At 44.1% G+C, this 23,299-nt stretch overlaps 1 protein-coding gene across 1 annotated transcript; it reads left to right on the forward strand.

Moving 5' to 3' along the window:
• On the forward strand, positions 1-23,021 carry LOC130118573 (sodium-dependent neutral amino acid transporter B(0)AT3-like). Its single transcript, XM_056287014.1, has 13 exons — positions 1-178; positions 1,396-1,536; positions 3,229-3,366; positions 14,718-14,899; positions 15,018-15,128; positions 15,227-15,339; positions 15,443-15,571; positions 15,782-15,938; positions 16,808-17,012; positions 17,494-17,653; positions 20,377-20,539; positions 20,766-20,916; positions 22,969-23,021. Exons 1-13 carry the CDS (start codon positions 1-3, stop codon positions 23,019-23,021), a joined length of 1,881 nt encoding a protein of 626 aa, XP_056142989.1.
• The last annotated feature ends 278 nt before the right edge of the window (positions 23,022-23,299 follow it).

A 23,299-nucleotide genomic window follows, 5' to 3' on the forward strand; every position in this document is an offset into this window, starting at 1 on the left:
ATGGTGACGGACACCCAGGACACGGGTGCAGACGTGACTCAGGCTCACGGATGTAAAGAGATGACCGAGAGACCAAAGTGGGACAATAAGGTTCAATATCTGCTGAGCTGCATTGGTTTTGCAGTGGGACTTGGGAACGTTTGGAGATTTCCATATCTGTGTCAGATATACGGAGGCGGTAAGAGGAATATAAGTAGTTTACCAGTGAAATACCTTCTAATGTCAACACAAACGTTGTATTTGGGAGCCAAACAGTTGTGTGATGATGACGATCACGTTATCTAATTCGCCTTCAATTAAAAGGGAGGCTGAACATCTTCATCTTCAATTATTTTACTGTCCATTGGATATTTAGTTATAAAATGAGACATGATTCATTATAGCAAACTGTATGGTTTAAATTAGTGGCGTGTGTTATTAGCATAGCATAGGAAACAGCACATTTAATACACGATAGTTTACTTTATGCTGAATATGAAACTGTTCGGCAGCTTATAAATCTTGATTGACACCATACATAGCAATTAATTTACAACAAATACATAAATGTACATGGCGAACACGTTCCTTTTTGACTACGAAAAATAAACCTCATCATGAAACATACTGATGGGTTTACATTTTGCCATGTATTCCTGTCTCATGTATTCTGAAGTCACTACAGAAACCCTGTCAAACCGAGTGTAAATGGGCTTTGACTATATTCAACTATCAAATCTTAATATTCAAGTATTCTCCATCAACGCTTGTGTTAAAAGTGTTATAAGCCATTGAAGACGTACCAAAATACTCTGAGACTTTATCTGCATATTTTTTCTTGTTGTTGTTGAACAGTATTTGACCTGGAAAGGATTTTGGTCATTTTTGCGTGTTCCTGTTTCCACTGAGGGAAGATGTCTTGTGATGTCGTCACTGCAGACTGTTTTAACATTTACCAGCCTACTTTTCACTGGATGTCCACACCGGACTAGGCCTTCTACATGGAGCACTGCTTTACCAAACAGAAAACACTATAACCACTAATTCTCTCTGATCCACAAAAATCTGCAAGCAAAAACGAAACAAAACAAAACAGCCGCACGAGGAGAATTAAATTAGAAAAGGAGAAGGAGAGTAATAACAACCACGTGAAATGTGCAGCAACGTCCATGTGGCAGGGTTTTGTTTAATGCCAGCCACCCGCTTGATGTGATATAGTGTGATAAGCTCTGATAGTCGACAATAAAATGTCCGGTGAAAATAAACTGAATGACTTTCTGTCAGACACGCAATGTCAAAGCTTCTCGGGTGAAATCAGCTGCTTACTGATAAGCCAGGAGAAATTCAGTTTGAACAATGCGTGGCTGTCAGATACTGTGGGAACTTTTTTTTTTTTTTACTTGGTTCTGCTTCAAGGGGCTTTCCTGATCCCGTATCTCATCGCCTTGGTGCTGGAGGGCCTGCCCCTGCTGCACATGGAGCTGGCTATTGGACAAAGACTCCGCATGGGAAGCATTGGAGTCTGGAATTCAATCTCTCCCTATCTGGCTGGCGTAGGTAAGAAGGTTTTGGCATCAATCATCTTATTTTAGAAATTACATTAGGCAACACAATAGACTCAAGATCCAAGAACTTTATTGTCATTGTGCAAGCGCAACGAAATAGCAGTTGTGTCAACCTTAAAATGGTGCATACATAAAAGAGATAAGAAAATATAAAATACCAGCTATACAAAGTAAAGAGTATAAACAATATAAGTACAGAATATTAGTATAAGGTATGGAATGCAATACAGTTAACCATAAGATACAACTTACGGGGTGCAAAAACATCATCAGCAGAAATGCAGTAAAGGTGCAGTGGACATATATGAAGTGGCTTAAAGTGACATGTCAATAACTATTGCAAATATTGCACATGTCCAGTGGGGGCAGTACATCAGTCACGTCGGACTGAGGAGATGTCTGAGTTCATTAGTGCCACAGTCTGTGAATGTTCTCATTCATCCAGGTCATAGTTATCCAAAGGAATTGAATCAAGTGCAACTGGACTTAGTTAACCAAGTCCAGTTGCACTTGATTCAATTCCTTTGGATTAGTGCCACAGCTTTTGGAAAGAAGCCGTTTTTCAGTCTCTTTGTGCATGCGTGGATTGATCTGAAATACCTACCTGATGGGAGGGACTGGGTATGCCACAAAAGGGTATGAGAGGCCGTCTAGGCCGTAATGCTCAGCTACACTCTCTCATACCATATCAAACCTCTCACACGCACAATCAAACCTCTCACACGCACTATCAAACCCACTCGCATTCACTATCAATTCCTCTCTCATACACATTATCAGACTCTCTCACACGCATTACCAAACCTTTCTCACATACTATTAAACTCTATCACCGTTTGATAGTGTATGAGAGAGGGATTGATAGTGAATGAGAGCTTGATAATGCACGAGAGAGGGTTTGATAGTGTGTGAGAGAGTTCAATAATGTATGAGAAAGGGCTTGATAGTGTGTGAGAGAGTGTGATAGTGCGTGAGAGTTTGATAGTGCATGAGAAAGGGTTTGATAGTGAATGAGAGAGGGTTTGATAGTGCATGAGAAAGGGTTTGATAGTGAATGAGAGAGGGTTCGATGGTGAATGAGAGAGGGTTTGATAGTGCATGAGAAAGGGTTTGATAGTGAATGAGAGAGGGTTTGATAGTGCATGAGAAAGGGTTTGATAGTGAATGAGAGAGGGTTTGATAGTGAATGAGAGAGGGTTTGATAGTGAATGAGAGAGGGTTTGATAGTGAATGAGAGAGGGTTTGATAGTGCATGAGAAAGGGTTTGATAGTGCATAAGAGAGGGTTTGATAGTGCATAAGAACGGGTTTGATAGTGATTGAGAGAGAGTTCAATAGTGAATGAGAGAGGGTTTGATAGTGCATTAGAGAGGGTTTGATAGTGCGTGACAGAAGTTTGATAGTGTGAGAGAGGGTTTGATAGTGCATGAGAGAGGGTTTGATAGTGCATAAGAAAGGGTTTGATAGTGATTGAGAGAGAGTTCAATAGTGAATGAGAGAGGGTTTGATAGTGCATTAGAGAGGGTTTGATAGTGTGTGAGAGAAGTTTGATAGTGCATGTGAGCGAATGTAGTTGAGAGTTGTGGCCTAGAGGGGGAGTGACTCTACTCTGTGTGCACAATGTTATGTTGATATCTGATGTGCTCCAAGATGAAGCACCTCCCTCTCTCCATCTCTGCACATAGGTGTGGCTTCCCTGTCTGTGTCCTTCCTGGTAGGCCTGTTCTACAACACCATCCTGGCCTGGGTCCTCTGGTACTTCTTCCACTCCTTCCAAAATCCACTCCCTTGGCGGGACTGTCCAGTCAACTCAAACCTCACTGGTAATGAATTTGTTGTCAATAAAACCGTGGTGCTATATTACATTATGAAACAAGTCTGCTTTGCTGTTAATAATAATAATTTACATTTATATTGTGCTTTTGTCGCTACCCAGAGTGCTTCACAGTGGCGAAAGCGATCGCAACAGAAATGAGAAAATTAAAAAGGTCGTTTGACGTAAACAAATTATCATTAAATTCGAACAAAACAAAGATAATGTTGTTTGGAAATTGTAAAATAAACACTCGAGGAAAATTGATGACAGACCATGTCTGCATAGTACGAGTATATGAAAATAAACGTCTAGGTGTGATAAGAAGCCAGCAAGGAGTCCTGGGAAAAACGAGGCACATTCTGGATCAATATACCTCCACTGCAGGTACATTGTGGCATCAAAATGATTTCCAAACAATTTATTGTGAAGAGGTATAGGGATGAGGAAGGGCTGTGGTACCTGTTTAAGTTTTATTGACCACTAGCGTAACTAGTCAGCGCCGGGCCCCAGTGTAAGATGGTCAAAGCGGCCCCGGCCTGCCCCTCACAATCAGACGTAACACACCATCATGTCAGCAGCAAATGAAAGAAGTGAAAGTGCACAAATGAAGTGGCTACTAGGAAAACAGACTGCCATGCTATAGAGGAGGAGTCACACACAGGGATCGCCGATTCGAATCCCCGCGTCACCTCCGGCTTGGTCGGGCATCCCTGCAGACATGATTGGTCGTGTCTGCGGGTGGGAAGCCGGATGTGGGTATGTGTCCTGGTCGCTGCACTAGCGCCCCCTCTGGTCAGTGATCCTCCCACATGCTACGTCCCCCTGGTGAAACTCCTCACTGTCAGGTGAAAAGAAGCGGCTGGTGACTCCACATGTATCGGAGGAGGCATGTGGTAGTCTGCAGCCCTCCCTGGATCAGCAGTGGGGGGTGAAGCAGCAACTGGGATGGCTTGGAGGAGTGGGGTAATTGGCCGGATAAAAAGGGGGAAAATCCCCCTCCCAAAAAAAAGAGGAGTCATAATAGCAAGGCCAGGACAGTGATAGACTAGTCTACTTAACAAAACCTGGTGTCGGAGCACCATACCAGATGAAAACATCAGTGACGGCGCTCCTGCAAATAGACAACATTATTCATGTGTGCATCCAGGCCTTATAAACACAAACCTACGTGTGTATTAGTCAAATAAATATTAAATAAGTTCTACCTTACACCATAGCTGCACTCTTCAGGCTGCATAGTACGCAGTAGTATGCATGTCCGTGATTACATGCGGACACAACATACCATATACCGTAGACTGAGTGCTAGAGATCTTCGATGCAATAGTGGGGAGATAAAGAGGGGTCCCTGCATGCGGGCCCCTCTTTGCAGGCCCCAATACAACCACACGACCTGCATATATGGTAGTTTTGCCACCGTTACTACACCGGGTGATACTTGGGTTGTGCATAGAACTGTGATAACTGTTTATAAATTGTATATACAATACAGGTTATGAGTTATTGATGAGTAAATGGTAAATGGGCTGTATTTTATATCGCGCTCCTCTAGTCTACCGACCACCCAAAGTACTTTTTTACAGTGTATGGGCTAGCAATACATTAGGAAGTGTATACTTCCTCCTGCTCCTTTTCAAACATAATATTTAATTCATGTTGCTTATGAGAATTTGTTGTATAGGTTTGTTGTTCATTTCATTTCATTTTATTATTATTCTTGTTTTGTTTTTAGCTTCTTTTCTTTTTTTGGTTGTTGTCTTTTTTTACATGTTAAAAATAAAAATATACCATTCCCTGGGGGGAAACTCACCTCAACCACCACCAACGTGTAGCACCACCTGGGTGGTGCACAGCAGCCATTTTGCTCCAGAACGCTCGCCACACATCAGCTTGAGGTGGAGAGGGAGGAGTCATTGAGCCAGTTACATGGGGGGGGGGGTTTGGTGGCCAGATGGAGAGAGCCAGGATGTGATTTTGCCTGGACACCAAGGGACCCCCCTCTACTCTTTGAGATCAGTGTCATGGGATATTCAATGACCACAGTGAGTAAGGACCTCGGTTTGAGGTCTCATCTGAAGGACAGCTTCTCCTACAGCACAGCGTCCCCATCACTGCACTGGGATGTTTTGTTTTTAATTAGGGCCAGAGGGAAGACTGCCCCATACTGGCCCACCAACACCACTTCCAGCAGCAACTTGGTTTTCCCAAGGGGTCTCCCATCCAAGTACTAGCCGAGCCCACACCTGCTTAGCTTCTGTCATGCGGCAGAGCCAGGGACCATGATGGTATGGCTGCCAGCACGCTGTACTGATACACGCTACCCTTCTGATACTACTCTGTACTTACACACAGATGAGACACCCCACTATTTCCGAATACTTTATAGATATAGACGTTGTCAGATATATTTATTTAAACTTTTAAATGTTGTGTTCAGAAGACTTCCGGTTATGGCGAGGGACTAGGGCAGGGGTCAGGAACCTTTTTGACTGGGAGAGCCATAAAAGCAAAATATTTCTAAATATATTTCATTGAGAGCCATATAGCATTTTTAACGTATAATAAATTAAATATGTCTTACTTTTAATGCAACTTCTGGTGCCGCATGGTTTTGCTGATGGCCTTGTAGTCTGGTTCATACGTGGTGAGGTTGAGCTTCATGCAGGCGTTGAGGCTTCCATCAGTTAAACGTGAGCGTAGGTTGGTCTTAATGTTCCTCATATGCGAGAATGACTGCTCACATGCATATGTAGAGCCAAACATGGTCAATACGGCAATACTCACACGCTGCATTGTGTGGTATGTCACAGGAAGCTCGTTCCAAGTTTTAAGAATCAGCTGGTCTTCAGGTTGAAGATTTTTCATTTCTGTCCACTTGTGTTCCCTCGCCAGCTCTGCTCGCTGTCGCGCAAGACTTTCCAACTCTCCATTAAGTGACTTGAACTTACTCATCCACATGTCTGATGCCTTCAGGTCAGCAACTTCCAGCTCAAAGTCTCCCATAGAGACCCCGGGGATGCATGTCAGGTCGATTTTGTCCACTGCACACTCATGTGGATGAGTGATGAACTTGAAAAGACCAGTGCGCGCACGAAATTCTCCAAAATGTGCTTTGAATGACTGCAGGAGATTGGACGTAAAGCCATCTAGCTGCTGGAGATCCAGATGTTGAGTGGAGTCACTTGCTAAGCATGCATCTCTAAATTGTTGCAGTCTTTCAAAGTGCAGAAGACGACCTGTTTCAATGTCCCTGAGAAAGACTTCCAGCTTGCTTTCAAATGCAAACACTGCTTGTTGAAGGGATGAGATTGTATTTCCAATACCTTGCATTTTCACATTGAGCTGGTTCAGATGGCCAGTTATATCCACGAGATAGTGAAAGTGCAGGAGCCAGTCAGTGTTGTCTAGCTCAGGGTGCTTGACGCCTTTCATTTCAAGAAAAGTCCGGATTTCACTCAGGCAAGCTGCAAAACGGCTGAGCACCTTCCCCCTTGACAACCAACGCACGTTGCTGTGTAAAAGCAGACCGGGATAATGATTCCCAACTTCTTCTAACAGAGCTTTAAACTGGCGATCATTTAAAGCTCGGGCAACAATAAAGTTGACCACTCGAATGACCAGAGACATCACCTCGCCAAGCTCCTGGCCACACGTCTGAGCGCAAAGCGCCTCCTGGTGCAGGATGCAATGAAAACTTAGGATGGCTCTCTTTTCATGTTCACGGAGAAGCGCTACAAATCCTTTGTTCTTCCCCAACATACAGGGTGCACCATCAGTACAGACAGAAATAAGTTTATCCATCGGTAGTTTTTTTTTCTTTAGCAAACTCCATGAAAGACGTGAATAAATCCTCTCCTCTTGTTGTCCCTTTCATTGGCAAAACAGCCAAGCTTTCCTCACGCAGTGTGTCACCTGCAGCATAACTGGCAATGATACTGCACTGAGATAGATGGCTAACGTCTGTTGACTCATCTAACGCGAGAGAAAAGTATGTCCCGGCGTTTATGTCCTTAATTTGTGTTTCCTCGACTTGATTTGCCATCATGATGCTACGATCGTGCACAGTTCTTGCTGACAGGGGCATGTCTTTTATTCGTTTGATTATCTTGTCTTTATTTGGGAAGTCATCAAACAGTTCATTGGCCACATCAAGCATGAATGTTTTGGCGTACTCGCCATCTGTGAATGACTTTCCATTCCTTACTATTGCCAAAGCCCCCGCAAAGCTAGCGGAATTCCCGTCACCTTGCTTGGTCCACACACGTAGTTGCTGCTGACTCGTCTGCACTCTCCGCTGTAGCTCCTCGCATGCCCTTTTCCTGCCGTCCCCCGCTGGAGATTTCCGTGCAAATGAAGCATGGTGCGTATCGAGGTGCCGCTTTATATTTGACCGTTTCATCGATGCAATTTTATCATAGCATATTAGACATACCGCAGATCCTGCTCTCTCCACAAATGCAGATTCCTCTGTCCACGCAGCCTGGAATGCACGGTAATCATCGTCTTTTTTTCTTTTTGCCATCTTTTCCGTTACAAGGGTTGAAGCGGATAAACTAGTTGGCTATCTGATAAAACTGATTTCTTCACCTTTACAATGACCCGGACATGCTCGCGAGCCATTGGTTCCCGACCCGACCCACGGGTGACCCGTGAAATATATCTTCAAAACTAATTTCTGTTTACTTTAAAATGACACAGTATTATTAAGAAATATCACAAGTATTTTAAAATCAGTTCCAAACTGATTTTAAAAAAAAATTTTTTTTCAACTCAAAATTGTCTGGGAGCCATATGCCGTCACCGGAAGAGCCATATATGGCTCGCGAGCCCTAGGTTCCCGACCGCTGGACTAGGGGGTCGCACATCTCAAGCTCTGCAGCTACCGTGTAAATTAATCCTACAATACTAATCCGAATCTTGTCTAAAGTCACGCAATACGTGTATAAGAGTACCCAGAACTAAAATGTCAGGGAAAAACCCGAAAGAAAAGGAAAAGAGAGAAAAAGAGAAGGAGAAAAGGAAATCGCGACACGAGGAAGAGGCTGAGAAGGTTAGCGACGCCATGCAGGTTGAAAATATGGCTAACGAAGGAGACGACCACGAGGAAGAAGATGACGAAATGTTAGACACAGATAAGAATAGCAACCTAGATATCATGAAAGCCATACAGTCTTTGAAAAGTGGACTTTACAAGAAAATTGATGGAGTGCAAGCGACAATTGCGGATGTAAAGAAACAAATACAGGAATGCATGGGTCGCATGGAACAGGCCGAGCAACGGATTTCTGACGTGGAGGACGACGTTAAGAAGCTAACACCCCGAGTTAGCACGCTGGAAAACACCGTCAAAAGCCTTACTGACAAAGTGGAGGACTTGGAATGCAGGAGTCGGCGAAATAACGTAAGGTTGGTGGGCCTACCGGAGAAAGAAGAGGGCCAGGATGCACCTGCATTTTTGGAGAAGTGGTTGCCGGAGGCTCTGAACATGGATCCGCGGGAGGGCTTGGTAGTGGAGCGAGCTCATAGAATCGGCGCTCCGGTAGACTCTCGCACGGGTCGTCCAAGGACATTGATCATGAGCTTCATGAATTTTAAGGACAGGGAGCGAGTACTAAAGGCAGCCAAAACCAAGGGACAGGTCCTTTACAAGAACACGCCGGTCCGTTTTCACATCGACCTCTCTGCTGGGGTGCACAAGATGCAGCGCGACTACGACCAGGTCCGGAAGAAGCTGAGGGACCAGGGGATCCACAAGCACAGAATCATCTTTCCAGCCCGGCTCCTGGTAACACACGACGAGAGACCCCACACCTTTCAAACCCCGGCAGAAGTGGAGCGGTTTATTCAATCCCTCGGATAAGGACTAATGCAGTAGGCTATTAAGCTCACTTTATTTTATTTTATTTCCATTTACACGAAAGATGTAGCTACGTGTTCGGACTGTCGCCATTTTGTTTTTGTTTAGGCTTTATTTTTCTACCTGGACAGGACGGAGTCTGGTTTATAGCTAGACTATTCAGCTTTTGTGGAATGCACTTAACCCTGAATGAGAGACAATGTCCAAGCACCAGCCGAAATGACATGGGCACATCCAAGTAGGCCTAGACCTAAGGGACAGAGAGAGTCATCATCGGTTTATGCGCCTGTCGGAGGAAGGAAGGCCCAATGCATCGCGGACTCTTGTGACCAGGCTACAGACTTTTCCCTCTCCTCGTCTTCCAGTCTACATGCACGGGTTCCAGGTTTGTGTATGTGCTCGGATGGTTAATTTTATATATGCCTACATGTTGTTGGCGTTGAACAGTTCATTAATGATGTTATGTGTGATTAGTATTTAGAAAAAGTAAGATAGCGAGCTGGAGCGAGAAGAAAAGAAAAGTTAGAGAAACTCGTTTTAGCGGTAGTTAAACGTGGGATGGGAGGGAATGTCCAGAGTTCCTGGACTTTAGGTTCGTATGGGGTTGAGGGTGGGTTTTTGTGGTTTCATTTTATTATTTATTCTTTCATCAGTGGGTGTGGTTTGTCAAAGTACTTCTTCACTACGGTTCCTAATATAACATACCGGAATCAATGTCAGAGAGTTGCAAGGTAAAATTTCGTGGAATTGTAGGGGTTTGATCAAACTCACAAAAGTGAAGCAGGTAATGAGCAGGATAAAATCCTTGAAATCAAAAATCGTTTTTTTTTACAAGAAATACACATGGTGGATGAGGACGTTCCCAAAATAGCAAGACGATGGCAGGGTCAAGTGTTGTCTGCTCCTTACACCACTCATGCTAGAGGGGTTATGATACTAATTCATAAATCGGTTCCATTACGGGTACAGCATGTAGTTAAGGACCCTGCAGGGAGGTATATTATAGTCCAGGGTAGGTTATTATCTGAAACCTTAACTTTGATAAATGTTTACGGCCCCAATGAAGATGACTCTAAATTCTATAATAGTCTGTTTTTGACTGCTTCAAATCATCCTGGGAAATACATAATAGCTGGTGACTTTAACTGTACGTTAGATCCTTCAAAAGACAGGTCAACTGGTTTAGATGATACCCACAGTAAGTCCAGAAAGACGACACACCATTTTATGAAGGAATTGAATCCGTTTGATGTTTGGAGGCATGGTAAACCGAACGCAGTAGAATATTCCTGCTATTCCGGTACTCATAGAACTCACTCACGCATAGACTACTTTTTGGTTTCAGTGCTACTTGTCTCCAAAATACATGAATGTCATTATAGTAGTATAGTTCTGTCTGACCACGCTGCAGTATCCTTGACCTATGAAGATAATAACTTAGTGTGCGACCCCCCGAGATGGCGTTTTCAACCCGGGTGGCTTGCGGATCCTACATTCATAGATTTCTTAGATAAGCAGATTGACCTGTATTTTGAATGTAACAAGTCCCAGACTTCTGCTAGCACAAGGTGGGAGGCTTTCAAAGCCTTTATCAGGGGCCAAATCATTTCCTTCACTAGTTCCAAGAAAAAGGCTACACGACTTGAAATGAAGACATTAGATGAGGAAATTAAAAAACTGGAAACAGAAATATATAATAATAGAAATATACCTAAAGATGTTCATACAAGACTGCTACTGCTTAGAGCACAGTACAATGAACTGGCAGCTAATAAAGCGGCTGCTAATTTAATGAGACTCAAACAGTCCTACTATGATCAGGGGGAAAAGCCCGGAAAACTTCTAGCATGGCGCATTAAACAACAACAAACAGAAAGGTCTATTAATTGTATTGAAGTCCCAAGTGGTAGAACTATAGTGGACCCGACAGAGATTAATGAAGCCTTTAGAGACTTCTACGGGAAATTATACAGCTCTGAGTGCTCTCCTAATCTGGACACGCAAACACAATTCCTAGACAATCTTAATATTCCTAAAATTTCGGAAGAGGAAAGTAGAGTATTAGATCAAAATGTAACTGCATTGGAAATTGCAGAAGCAATTGGGTGTATGCAGGCTGGAAAATCAGCGGGTCCAGATGGCATCCCTATAGAGATTTATAAAAAATTTCAAACCAAATTAATACCACCCCTCTTGGAGATGTTTCAGGAATCCTTTGAGAATGGTCTTCTCCCTACATCTATGAGGGGCGCCCTAATCACTTTACTCCCAAAACCGGGGAAACCAAATACAAAATGTGAAAATATGCGTCCAATTAGTCTCCTAAATTCTGATACAAAAATACTCTGTAAAATTCTTGCAAGAAGATTGGAGGATCTTCTACCTAGAGTAGTGGGAGAAGACCAGAACGGATTCATTCAAGGGAGACAGGGTTTTCATAACGTTAGACGAGTGCTCAATATTTTATACAGTCAGAGGGAGGCGCCTGACACGGCCTTACTTTCACTTGATGCAGAGAAGGCCTTCGACCGTGTTGAATGGCCTTATCTGTTTGAAGTGTTAACACGATTTGGCCTTGGGGATACATTTATCAAATGGGTAAGATTGCTTTGTACAGGGCTTACTGCAGAAGTTTTGACGAATAGTAAGGTTTCTAAACCTTTTAACATTTGTAGAAGTTGCCCTCAAGGGAGCCCTTTATCGCCTTTACTTTTTATCCTAGCGATAGAACCATTTGCTATAGCGGTGAGGACACACAGCGATATTTATGGAATTCGAGAGGGACATCTGGAGCACAGGGTAGCACTCTTCGCCGATGATGTGATATTAATGCTTAAAAATCTGCATAAATCTATCCCAGCGCTCCTAAGCCTTATTGAATCATTTGGGAAAATATCTGGTGATAAAGTTAATTACTCCAAATCATCTATAATGTTACTGAATGAAACAGAGAGGAAGAATGGTCTTGTTTATGCTTCTACCTTCAACCCAACAGACACATTTACATATCTGGGAATAAAAATTGTCCCTGAGGTGAATAAGATTGCTCAGTCAAATTATGAGCCCATCCTGGACGCTAGTATTGCTTCGATAGAGCGTTGGACATCCTTACCTATTTCAATGATCGGCAGGATTAATATCCTAAAGATGAATATACTTCCCAAATTTCTTTATTTGTTCCAGAATATCCCCCTACCCCCTCCTTCATCTTTGTTCACAAAAATCAAGAAACTGTTTACCAACTTTATTTGGCAAAATAAACGTCCTAGATTACGTCTATCTTTACTTTATCTACCATATGATCGAGGAGGCCTGAAATGTCCAAATATCCAATGGTATTACTGGGCAGCACAATTAAGGTCGATTATGTTTTACTTCTCATCTGGAAGTCCCCCAGCTTGGATTGATCTGGAAGCCTGCTCTGTTAAACCAGGCTTACCATTGCACCTGTATTTGTATTCAGCAGACCGTAAATATCTGAAGAAAAATACAGACAACCCTATAATATTGAATATGATTGATGTTTGGTTCGATGCTTGTAAGTATTTGAATATAAATATGTCCCGGTCACGCTTCAGTCCTATTTGGGGTAATGCCAATTTCAAACCAGGGCAAAATGATAGGGGATTTAAATTATGGGCTGAAAAGGGGTTAAGGAAAGTGCAAGACATGTACAGGGAGGAGGATGAAGTATTCATGTCCTTTGAGGAAATATCTACCAAGTATGACATTCCAAGGAATCATTTTTTCAAATATCTTCAGCTAAGGAGTTTTATATCATCCTGTCAAAGCCATTCATTAGACATTCCTACCATTTCTATATTAGAAGTTGCAGTCACAAAACACTGTTATGATAAAGGTTTAATTTCAACTATGTATGACTTATTTGTATCTGGATCTGATGAATCATCAGAGACAAAACTGAGATTATGGGAGGGAGATATAGAGGAGGAAATATCTTTAGAAGAATGGAGTGAGGCATGTAAAGAGGCCCAGAGACAGATAGTTAGCAGCAACCTAAAGCTTCTACAGTATAAATGGCTGATGCGTACATATATAACTCCTGTTAAATTGCACAAGTTTAATGACAATATTCCTGATACCTGTATTAAGTGTAGTGAGGCAAGGGGGACGCTGTTTCACTGTATATGGGAATGTGTGGAAGTGAAAACCTTCTGGCAAGATGTTGTTGATATGATTGATCAAATTTTGTCAAAGAAATTACCATTGAGTCCAAAGCTTTTTATTCTTGGTTTATATCCTACCACCCCACATTTACATAGCAATGAGTTCAGATTTATAGATATGTGTATATTACAAGCAAAACGTGTAATTGCTCTTAATTGGAAAAGTGTTGATGGACCAAGAATTGGTATGTGGGTTAAAGAAATGGCTTCAAACATGTCAATGGAAAAGATAATGTATATTGTTAGACGTAAACAAAGTGTTTTTGATAAAATCTGGGGATTGTTTCTGTACTTCCTAAGACGTAATACTAATGTTGGTAACTTGCTTCATCAAGAACAAGCTCTGGGGGAGTAGAACAACTCTTTCTGACTGTTTATATGCGTAAAAGCAACTGGAAAAAAACCACACCCTCTAATCAGTCTGTGAAAGAAATTATTGTTATTATTATTTTATTTTATTATTTTTATTAATTGAATTTTTATCTTTATTATCTTCTTTAACCCTGCTTTGAATTGTATTACTTGTTATAGGGACAGGGTTATGGGGGGGGGGTAGGGTGAAAATGTTTGCTGCACTGTGCTATTACTTGTTTTGATGTAATTTGCAAACAAAATTCAATAAATATATTGCTTAAAAAAAAAATGTTGTGTTCAGTGCTTTGTGTTTTTGTGTTGAGCATCCCACCAAGACAAACTCCCAGTGCACACACCTTCCATGTATAAACTTCCACCCAGCCATTATCCAAACCGCTTATCCTGCTGCAGGGTCGCTGGAGCCTATCCCAGCAGGCATTGGGTGGCAGGTGGGGAGACACCCTGGGCAGGCCGCCAGTCCGTCCCAGGGCCCACACACACACACACACACACACACACACATACACACACACACCCCTAAGGGCAATTTAGTATGGCTGATTCACCTGACCTACATGTCTTTGGACTATGGGAGAAAACCGGAGCCCCCGGAGGAAGCCCACGCAGACACGGGGAGAACATGCAAACTCCACACAGAGAACAACCCGGGATGACCCACCAAGGTTGGACGACCCTGGGGCTCGAACCCGGGACCTTCTGCAGTGAGGCGACTGCACTAACCACTGCACCACTGTGCCGCCCTGATAAATATTAAACTCATGAATAACATAAATAATATAAACCTAAATAAATATAAATGTATAAACCTGCATATATATATATATATATATATATATATATATATATATATATATAAGCCTGATGTATAAACTTCTTTACTCAAAACATTTTGAGTTGTAAGTGCTCGTATGTAAGGTACTATGTGTTTGCTTGGTGCAGGTTACGTGGCTGAATGTGAGAAGAGCACAGCGGTGAACTACTTCTGGTATCGCACAACTCTCAACATAACAGCCAACATTGAGACCAGCGGGTCTTTACAGTGGTGGCTGGTGTTGTGTCTGGCCACCGCTTGGGGCCTCGTCTACATCTGCTTCATTCGAGGCATCGAGACCATCGGAAAGGTGATCTCGATGACGCCGAGCTGAATTTTAATTCATTAGAAACGGTCATAAAGTGACCGTTTATGATAAAGTGACCAATGTGGCTATTAATAAAATAAGTCACTGAATTTTTTACCAGGCAATTTATGTGACAGCCACCTTCCCATATCTGGTGTTAACCATCTTCTTGGTCAGAGCTCTGACTCTGCCCGGTGCGACCGACGGCCTGGTTTACCTCTTCACCCCAAATGTAAGTGTTTAGTTATATTCCCAATTTCACACAAGTTGATGAGAGGAATTCAGCAAGATCAATCTGATATCCAACTCAAATAAAAATGCTCATCCCAGTGGGAAACCCTGAAGAATCCCAAGGTGTGGCTGGACGCCGCCACCCAGATTTTCTTCTCTCTGTCTTTGGCGTTCGGGGGCCTTATTGCATTTTCCAGCTATAACTCTCAGAAGTAAGACGATTTTCAACTCATTTTTTTCCCATTGAGTATTAATGAAAAAGGTACCGTCATGTGTGAAAATGAAACTAACTGAGGCGTAACTTCTTTCTTGCAGAAATGATTGTCAAAGAGATGCCTTGATCGTCGGATGCGTCAACAGCTTCACGTCTATATACGCTTCCATTCCCATTTTTTCCATACTTGGATTCAAAGCAAATTCCAACTACAATGACTGCCTGAACGGGTAACTGTCACCACTCAGGCAATTATTGTCAGATATTGTAATTATTATTATTATTATTACTATTATCAATTTCATCATTATTATTAGTGCAGCAGCAGTAGTCATGGTCATAGCAGTCGCAGTAGTAGTAGTACCCGTAGTACTAGTAGCTGTCATTATAATATTAATAGAAGTATTTACTGCTTAATTTACATGTTTTTAATTTTACAGAAACATCCTGAAACTGATCAATGCATTTGATATTGCTGATGGAAGTGTCACACTTGAGAACTACAGCAACTGGCTACACCACCTCAACCAGACTGATCCCACAGTGGTAGCAAACCTGGATCTGAAGACCTGCAACCTACAAACCTTCCTGGACCAGGTAGGAAACCTCATTAAAATGTAAATCAAGGGGGCGTCTGGGTAGCGTGGTGCTCTATTCCGTTGCCTACCAACACGGAGATCAGTGGTTCGAATCCCCGTGTTACGTCCGGCTTGGTCGGGCGTCCCTACAGACACAATTGGCCGTGTCTGCGGGTGGGAAGCTGAATGTGGGTATGTGTCCTGGCCGCTGCACTAGCGCCTCCTCTGGTCAGGCGGGGTGCCTGTTCAGGGAGGAGGGGGAAGTGGGGGGAATAGTGTGATCCTCCCATGTGCTACATCCCCCTGGTGAAACTCCTCTCTGTCAGGGGGAAAAGAAGCAGCTGGCGACTCCACATGTATTGGAGGAGGCATGTGGTAGTCTGCCCTCCATGGGTCGACAGAGGGTGTGCAGTAGTGATCAGGGTGGCTCGGAAGAGTGAGGTAATTGGCCGGACACATTTGGGGGGGGGGGGTTGTAAATCAAGCTCTCGGTATGAGTTTGGTCAGGAAGCTGTTCCTTTATGTTCCTTCCATTGTCAACAGTCACTTCCTGTTTTCCTAAAAGAAATCCCTCGCCTCCGCTGTCGTACATGGTCTCTATAACAGCCAAAGGTGTTCATTCATTTGTTCTATGGCAATTTGCTCAATTCACTGCTCTACCACCACCAGTATGATGGGACCATCTACAATACGACCTTGGATGGATTTATATGGTTTACACCCCACTCTCTCCCAGATTCAATGCCTGAGATGTCCTCTTTTCCTTAATGATTCTTACAGATCAAGTTGTGTCCCCCTTGACTGGACTCACTTTTGATTTGAGTGGATAACTTAAAGTCTCATGAAGTTGTGTGTTGATGGGCCCTCATGTGACCTCTTACTCCACAGAGTGCCTCTGGAACCGGACTGGCCTTCATTGTATTCACAGAGGCTGTGATCCACATGCCGGGCTCCCAGGTGTGGGCGGTACTCTTCTTCGTCATGCTCTTCAGCCTCGGTCTGTCCTCCATGTTTGGGAATCTGGAGGGGGTCCTGACTCCTCTGCTGGACCTGCGCCTGGTGCCGCCCTGCCTTCCCAAGGAGATTTTCACAGGTATGCCCAAAGACATCTGAGGTAGTTTATTGGAGTTCACCATCATAACCAGTTTCTTGTGGCGTTGGGAAGAAATGAAAGAGTGTTTTTGGATACGAACACCCCAAGATGCAATCGCACCCCTGATAGCACGGACCCACGCATTTTGCTTTTCATAAGGAGGTGGTGTTGGGTTTAGATCAAATTACTATTGGACATTTTTCATGTTGGCTATGGCTACCCACATGTGCAAAGAAATCTAAATACGATTTCGATGTGTTTTCAAGGAAGAGAAAACATGGGATTATTTATACACATAAAAAGTGGCAATGCTTTATTTGTGAATTTTTGGCACATAATGATAGACAGATGAGAACTTGGTGTAGATAAAAAGGGGTATAATGGAGGGGCTAAATTCATTTCATGTGGTCTTTAAGTAAATATGGCTCACCAGTTTTCATTGCAAGTAGCAATAACGTCAGAAATTCTCGTTTGTTTCCAGGGTTGATATGTCTCACCTCCTTCAGCATGGCCCTGATCTTTACCTTTGGCTCAGGAAACTACTGGTTGGGGATCTTCAACAACTACGTGGGATCCCTGCCTCTGCTCATCATTGCTTTCTTTGAGATGATATCTGTGGTTTACATCTATGGAATAAACAGGTGATTGATTGTCCCCAGGTTCAGGCGCTCAGTGGGAAGACATACTTATAAAGCAGCCTTTTCTCACGCTGGGCCTCATGCAAAAAATGTGCATAGCTGTTTGCTGCAGATGTATACACTGTACTCCCAATCCGACTATCACTTGGGTGCAACCTGTGGTGGATCCCATCGTCTTCACTTGTGTTGCCATGGAACTAGATCCTCCAAGGCCAAGCTGTGTGGACCAGTGTCGTGACCTAATCGCCACTTTAATCAAGGCTTTAGCAAATGGCTCCAAGTTTTTAAGCACACACCTTAATCTCTTGGAATGGATCCTCGGACACGAGAGACGCCAACAACGATACACTGTATATATTTATTCATTCATTCATTCATCATCAGCCACTTCTCCAGGGTGGGGTCACGGTGGCAGAAAGCTAAGTAGGGCACTCCAGACGTCCCTCTCCCCAGCAATGCCCTCCAGCTCATCCTGGGGGATCCCACGGTGTTCCCAGGCCAGATTGGACATGTAGTCCCTCCAGCGAGTTCTGGGTCTACCCCGGGGTCTCCTCCTAGTTGGACGTGCCTGGTAAACCTCCAAAGGAAGGCGCCCAGGAGGCATCCTAATCAGATGTCCGAACCACCTCAACTGGCTCCTTTCGACGCGAAGGAGCAGTGACTCTACTCCAAGCTCACTCTGGATGTCCAAGCCCCTCACCCTATCTCTAAGGCTGAACCCAAACACCCTACAGAGGAAACTCATTTCAGCCGCTTGTATCCACGATCTCACCCTTTCGGTCACTACCCAAAGCTCATGACCATAGGTGAGAGTTGGAACGTAGACTGACTGGTAAATTGAGAGCTTTGCCTTCCGGCTCAGCTCCCTCTTCACCACAACGGTCCGGTACAACATCCGCTGAACTGCTACACCCAATGTGACTCTTGTCCCATATTAGGTTTTACAGCCAGCTAAACTCTCCCTTGCATCATATCCTCCAAGGGACAGACCAGTGTTGTATATGGACGGGATTTAATAACAAGGAAGTGTGAAACTGAAGAAAAAAACATACAGAAAAGCATACATCAGTATACAATACAAAATAGCTTACTCAATCTAGAGTTACAGTTAGGATAACTAATCCTCTATTTTTCAGGAAACAAAGGTAAGTATAAAATTAACATTTTCTTTGCAGGAATAAAATGTAAGTTGAAAGTAATCAGGTATAGCACTGAACACTGTATTTACGCTAGCATCAAAAGTATAGCCTGAATGCCATCATTAAAATGTGCTGTCATACATGTTACCAAAATTATACAAACTGAAGCAAATGTGTAAAAAATACTTCAAAATAAAGATTCTAGCAATGATGGATAATAGCTCTACCTACAGATATTGCCATTAAAAGGGGTAGAAACTAGGTGATGGCTAATGATGAAGCATGAATATTGCTGTGTTGTCACACCATTTCCTTGTTGTCACAGGAAAAGGAAGTAGCTGAAACTGCAGTACTCATCTATGCCACTAGAAGGCAAAAGACTCAAGATAACAGAACTATGCCCCTAGTGGCAGGGAGGCTCTAAAAATAAAGGAAACCGTTCCACTACATCCGCATTGCTGCACCAATCCGCCTGTCAATCTCCCGCTCCATCCTACCCTCACTCGAGAACAAGACCCCGAGATACTGGAACTCCTTCACTTGATGCAATAACTCATCCCATGTATATATTCAATTAATGTCAAAATGCTATTGGCAGCTCAGATGAATTGAAACAAATCAGACTCTCCCCAGATATCTTTTTTTCTTTAGTAAAGCCCTCTGAGACTACTTTGTAATTTTGAGTAATACAAATAAACCTGACTTGACATGTAGGGAGTGAGGTGACTTGAACACATGTATCCTCCATCGGTCGGACGATTCTCCACGTCTTTTACCAGCATTCATACTGTGTTCATATTATTTGGTGAGCCTGGAGAGTAATTGATAGAAGTAGTGTCAGTGGGGCATCCGGATAGCGTAGCGGTCTATTCCGCTGCCTACCAACACGGGGATCGTCGGTTCGAATCCCCGTGTTGCCTCCGGCTTGGTCGGGCATCCCTACAGACACAATTGGCCGTGTCTGTGGGTGGGAAGCCGTATGTGGGTATGTCCTGGTCGCTGCACTAGAGCCTGTTCGGGGGGGGTGGTAGCGTGATCCTCCCACGCGCTGTGTCCCCCTGGTGAAACTCCCCACTGTCAGGTGAAAAGAAGCAGCTGGTGACTCCACATGTATCGGAGGAGAAATGTGGTAGTCTGCAGCCCTCCCCGGATCGGCAGAGGGGGTGGAGCGGTGACCAGGAGGGCTTGGAAGAGTGGGGTAATTGGCCAATTACAATTGGGGAGAAAAAGGGGGGAAGATCCAAAAGAAAGAAGAAAATAAGAGAAATAGTGTCAGTGTAAACATAAATTTTGTAGGCACTTAATATCTACCCAAAAAAAAACCCAGGAGAAAATTACATTAGATGATCTTAATCTGCTTTAAGTATCATCATCATGATTTGGACATTTCTAACCAGTTAACTACTTGCGAGTGCTTCCTCGTTGGAGAAGCGGGGTGTCATCATGGTTCCTCCTATTTCTTACAAGATGTGAACGTAGCATCAAACCACACCGATACTCCAGGTTACTCCGTCATCATAACGGTGTTACTATGAATAACATGTTACATGATCAGTAACGAGACTATGTGTCTCCATGTTGGTGCAGGTTTAATGACGACATCGAGTGGATGACTGGCCGGAGACCCAACGTCTACTGGCAGGTCACCTGGCGGTTCATCAGTCCTTTCATGCTTCTGGTGGTTTTTCTTGCTTATGTTGTGATAGAGGCTGAAACCAGACCCACGTATGAAGCCTGGAACCCAAGCTATGTAAGATCAGATAGAGTACAGTTGTTCCACTCTTAACAAAACAATAATAATCCCAGTTATCGTAATAATAACCATGACGTAATACAATGATTAAAAAGCAAATTGAATTTAAACAAAATGAATGCTCAACTGCAATGTAAACTTTTGATAAATGGCATTTAAACACAGTGTTGAATGTAGTTCTTCATTTAAAACTCCTTGTTTTTCCACTCCATCTCCTTTGCAGGTGGACTTCCCCCTTGCTGAGGTTCAAACCTACCCTACCTGGGTATTTTCCATCTGCGTGCTCTTGTCCTCCATCCCAGTTGTCTCCATTCCCCTTGTGGCTTTCTATAAATTCACTGGCTACCTAAAGAAGTGTGTCATGGACAGGCACAGTACGAATCCATATCAAAATGAAGGTTATGATGGAGAATTGTAGATAAAAACCTTCATCTTTCTCAGCAGATCGGTGATAAGCAATTGTGGTGTACCCGTTCATGAAGGGTTAGTATGAGCAGGTAGCAGCATTTCACAATCAGCTCATAATATCTTAATATAAACTCATGTTAATGCTGTCTGTCTGTGTGGTTATTTGTTAGAAAACACCCAAACCGTTTTGGATTGAATATCCTCATGTTCTATTTCATTCTTGCTGACCGCACGGTATATAATACCCGGCTATACATCGGGCGCATGCGCAGGGGGTCGAGTCATACTACCAATTAAATCACATGTATGACCTGGGTGACGCAAGTGACCCAATAAAGGGGCCTGGCACCCAGCAGCCGTCCCCGTGTTACCTCTGGCTTGGTCGGGCGTCCTACAGAAACAATTGGCTGTGTCTGTCGTTGGGAAGCTGGATGTGGGTGCGTGTCTTTATTGTTGCGCTATCGCCTCCTCTGGTCGGTTGGGGCGCCTGTTCGGGGGGGGGGGACTGGGGGGAATAGCGTGATTCTCCCCATGCGCTACGTCCCCCTGGTGAAACTCCTCACTGTCAGTTGAAAAGAAGCGGCTGGCAACTCCACATGTATCGGAGGAGGCATGTGGTAGTCTGCAGCCCTCCCCGGCTCGGCAGAGGGGGTGGAGCAGCGACTGGGACGGCTTGGAAAATAGGGTAATTGGCCAAATACAATTGGGGAGGAAAAGGGGGGAAATCAACACCCCCCCCCAAAAAAAACAACAACAACCCAGCTGTCGTCGCCTTTTCATTTTCTCGCCTAAACACACAGGTCGAGTATGTTGTATTAGCATTAGTGTAACCCTTCCCTTGCCAGTACATAGCCTCTCCTTCACCAAGACTCCTGCCAGGCCTCCCCGTGGCCACACGTGGTAACTGGGGTCTTGCGGCCCCAGGCTAACTTGGCAGGGGATCTCGGAGCAGCAGTGGGCCCCAGAGATATGGTGTGCAGGCCCACCCTGGTGGACACACCCTGGCACCTATCAACCACTGCCCCGCTGCCTTGTGGGTGAGTCTGGAAGACATAAGGCTAAGGGAGCTTACCCCAACAGAAAAGCAAGCTGTGGCGGCACGCTTTGAGGCGGTTTCCAAAAAACTGGATTTCCGGCAGCCCCCTGCAGTTGTGTGGAGGTGCCGGTCGTCTAGGGATCCCCCTTGCCATCGGAACCATCTCCTCTACAATCAAGTCATGTGGCGTTGGGAGAAGCGCACCCCCCATGCCACTTTAAAACCCATCTCTGCGCAGGTATCTTCTGCTATCTGAGTCCTCAAAGGACCCACAAATAGAAGAAGATGGTCATCATCGGGCACGATGGACAACCAGCAAGCATTAGCATTAGCTAGCATCAGTGCTTTGCCGCCTATGCCAGTAGCCTCGTAGCTTATCGGTTGGAGCAAGGTTCCGTCCTCCAGAGGCTGGATGGCCGGCTCATCTCCGCCGGGAGTTTTGCCGAAACTCCGACAACAAAGCGTTGGACTTTTCCGGTAAGTAGTCACCTTTATTTCCCTGGCGGGTATGCCTTGCTACCCGCTTAGCACCGCCACTCATTACTATCGTGTGCTGTATTAGCTTGTGGTTTTTTATATTTGACCGACCAGCCTCGCTGAGGAATTTATGCCTTGTTACAACAACTGTCAATGATTGGGGAACCGAAGTGGAGAGTGGTTTTGTTTTTTCACTCCCTGGCTGGCTACTGACTTAACGCTTGTTTTCCGCAATTACATGATATTACACCAACCAGGGCGACATGTGAGAATTGTCTGCGACACTGGCGGAGTTTCGATTTGTAGCTGCACGTTTCTCACTTTACCTACATCGCTAGCCTCATGGCGGTACGGGTGCTAGCTTAATTGGATTTGTAGCTGTGTGTCTCTCGCTCTACTGCTACATCACTAGCCTTACTGCATTATAGGCGCTGGTTTATGATAGAAACTCCGTCCAGAAGTCAATTATGCTCTCCGTTTGTAACTCCTGCCTGATCCCTCTCAGCTCAGAGGATGGCCATGACAGATGTCCATTGTGCCTTGGCATCGAACACCTAAGGCAGGCACTGACAGATAATACTTGCACTAACTGCAGCTGCATACCATTCTGTTGCTAGCCAACTTGATGAGTATGCGCCGCAGTAGATAGTGCTGATACTTTTGCTGATAGTGAAGCAGTAGAACAGGAGGAACTGGAGAGGGAGTCCCACCTCCCCTCGCTCGTTGACAAGTTCTCACCAGTCGGGAGCAAATTCCCTGACGGATGCTGAGGCTGGTAATTCCACAGTTAAGCAAGCCATTCAATTGGTCATATCATGGCTTGGTCTGGATACTGC

The sequence above is a fragment of the Lampris incognitus genome, chromosome 9, assembly GCF_029633865.1.
Source record: "Lampris incognitus isolate fLamInc1 chromosome 9, fLamInc1.hap2, whole genome shotgun sequence".
In the NCBI taxonomy this organism is placed as follows: Eukaryota; Metazoa; Chordata; class Actinopteri; order Lampriformes; family Lampridae; genus Lampris; species Lampris incognitus.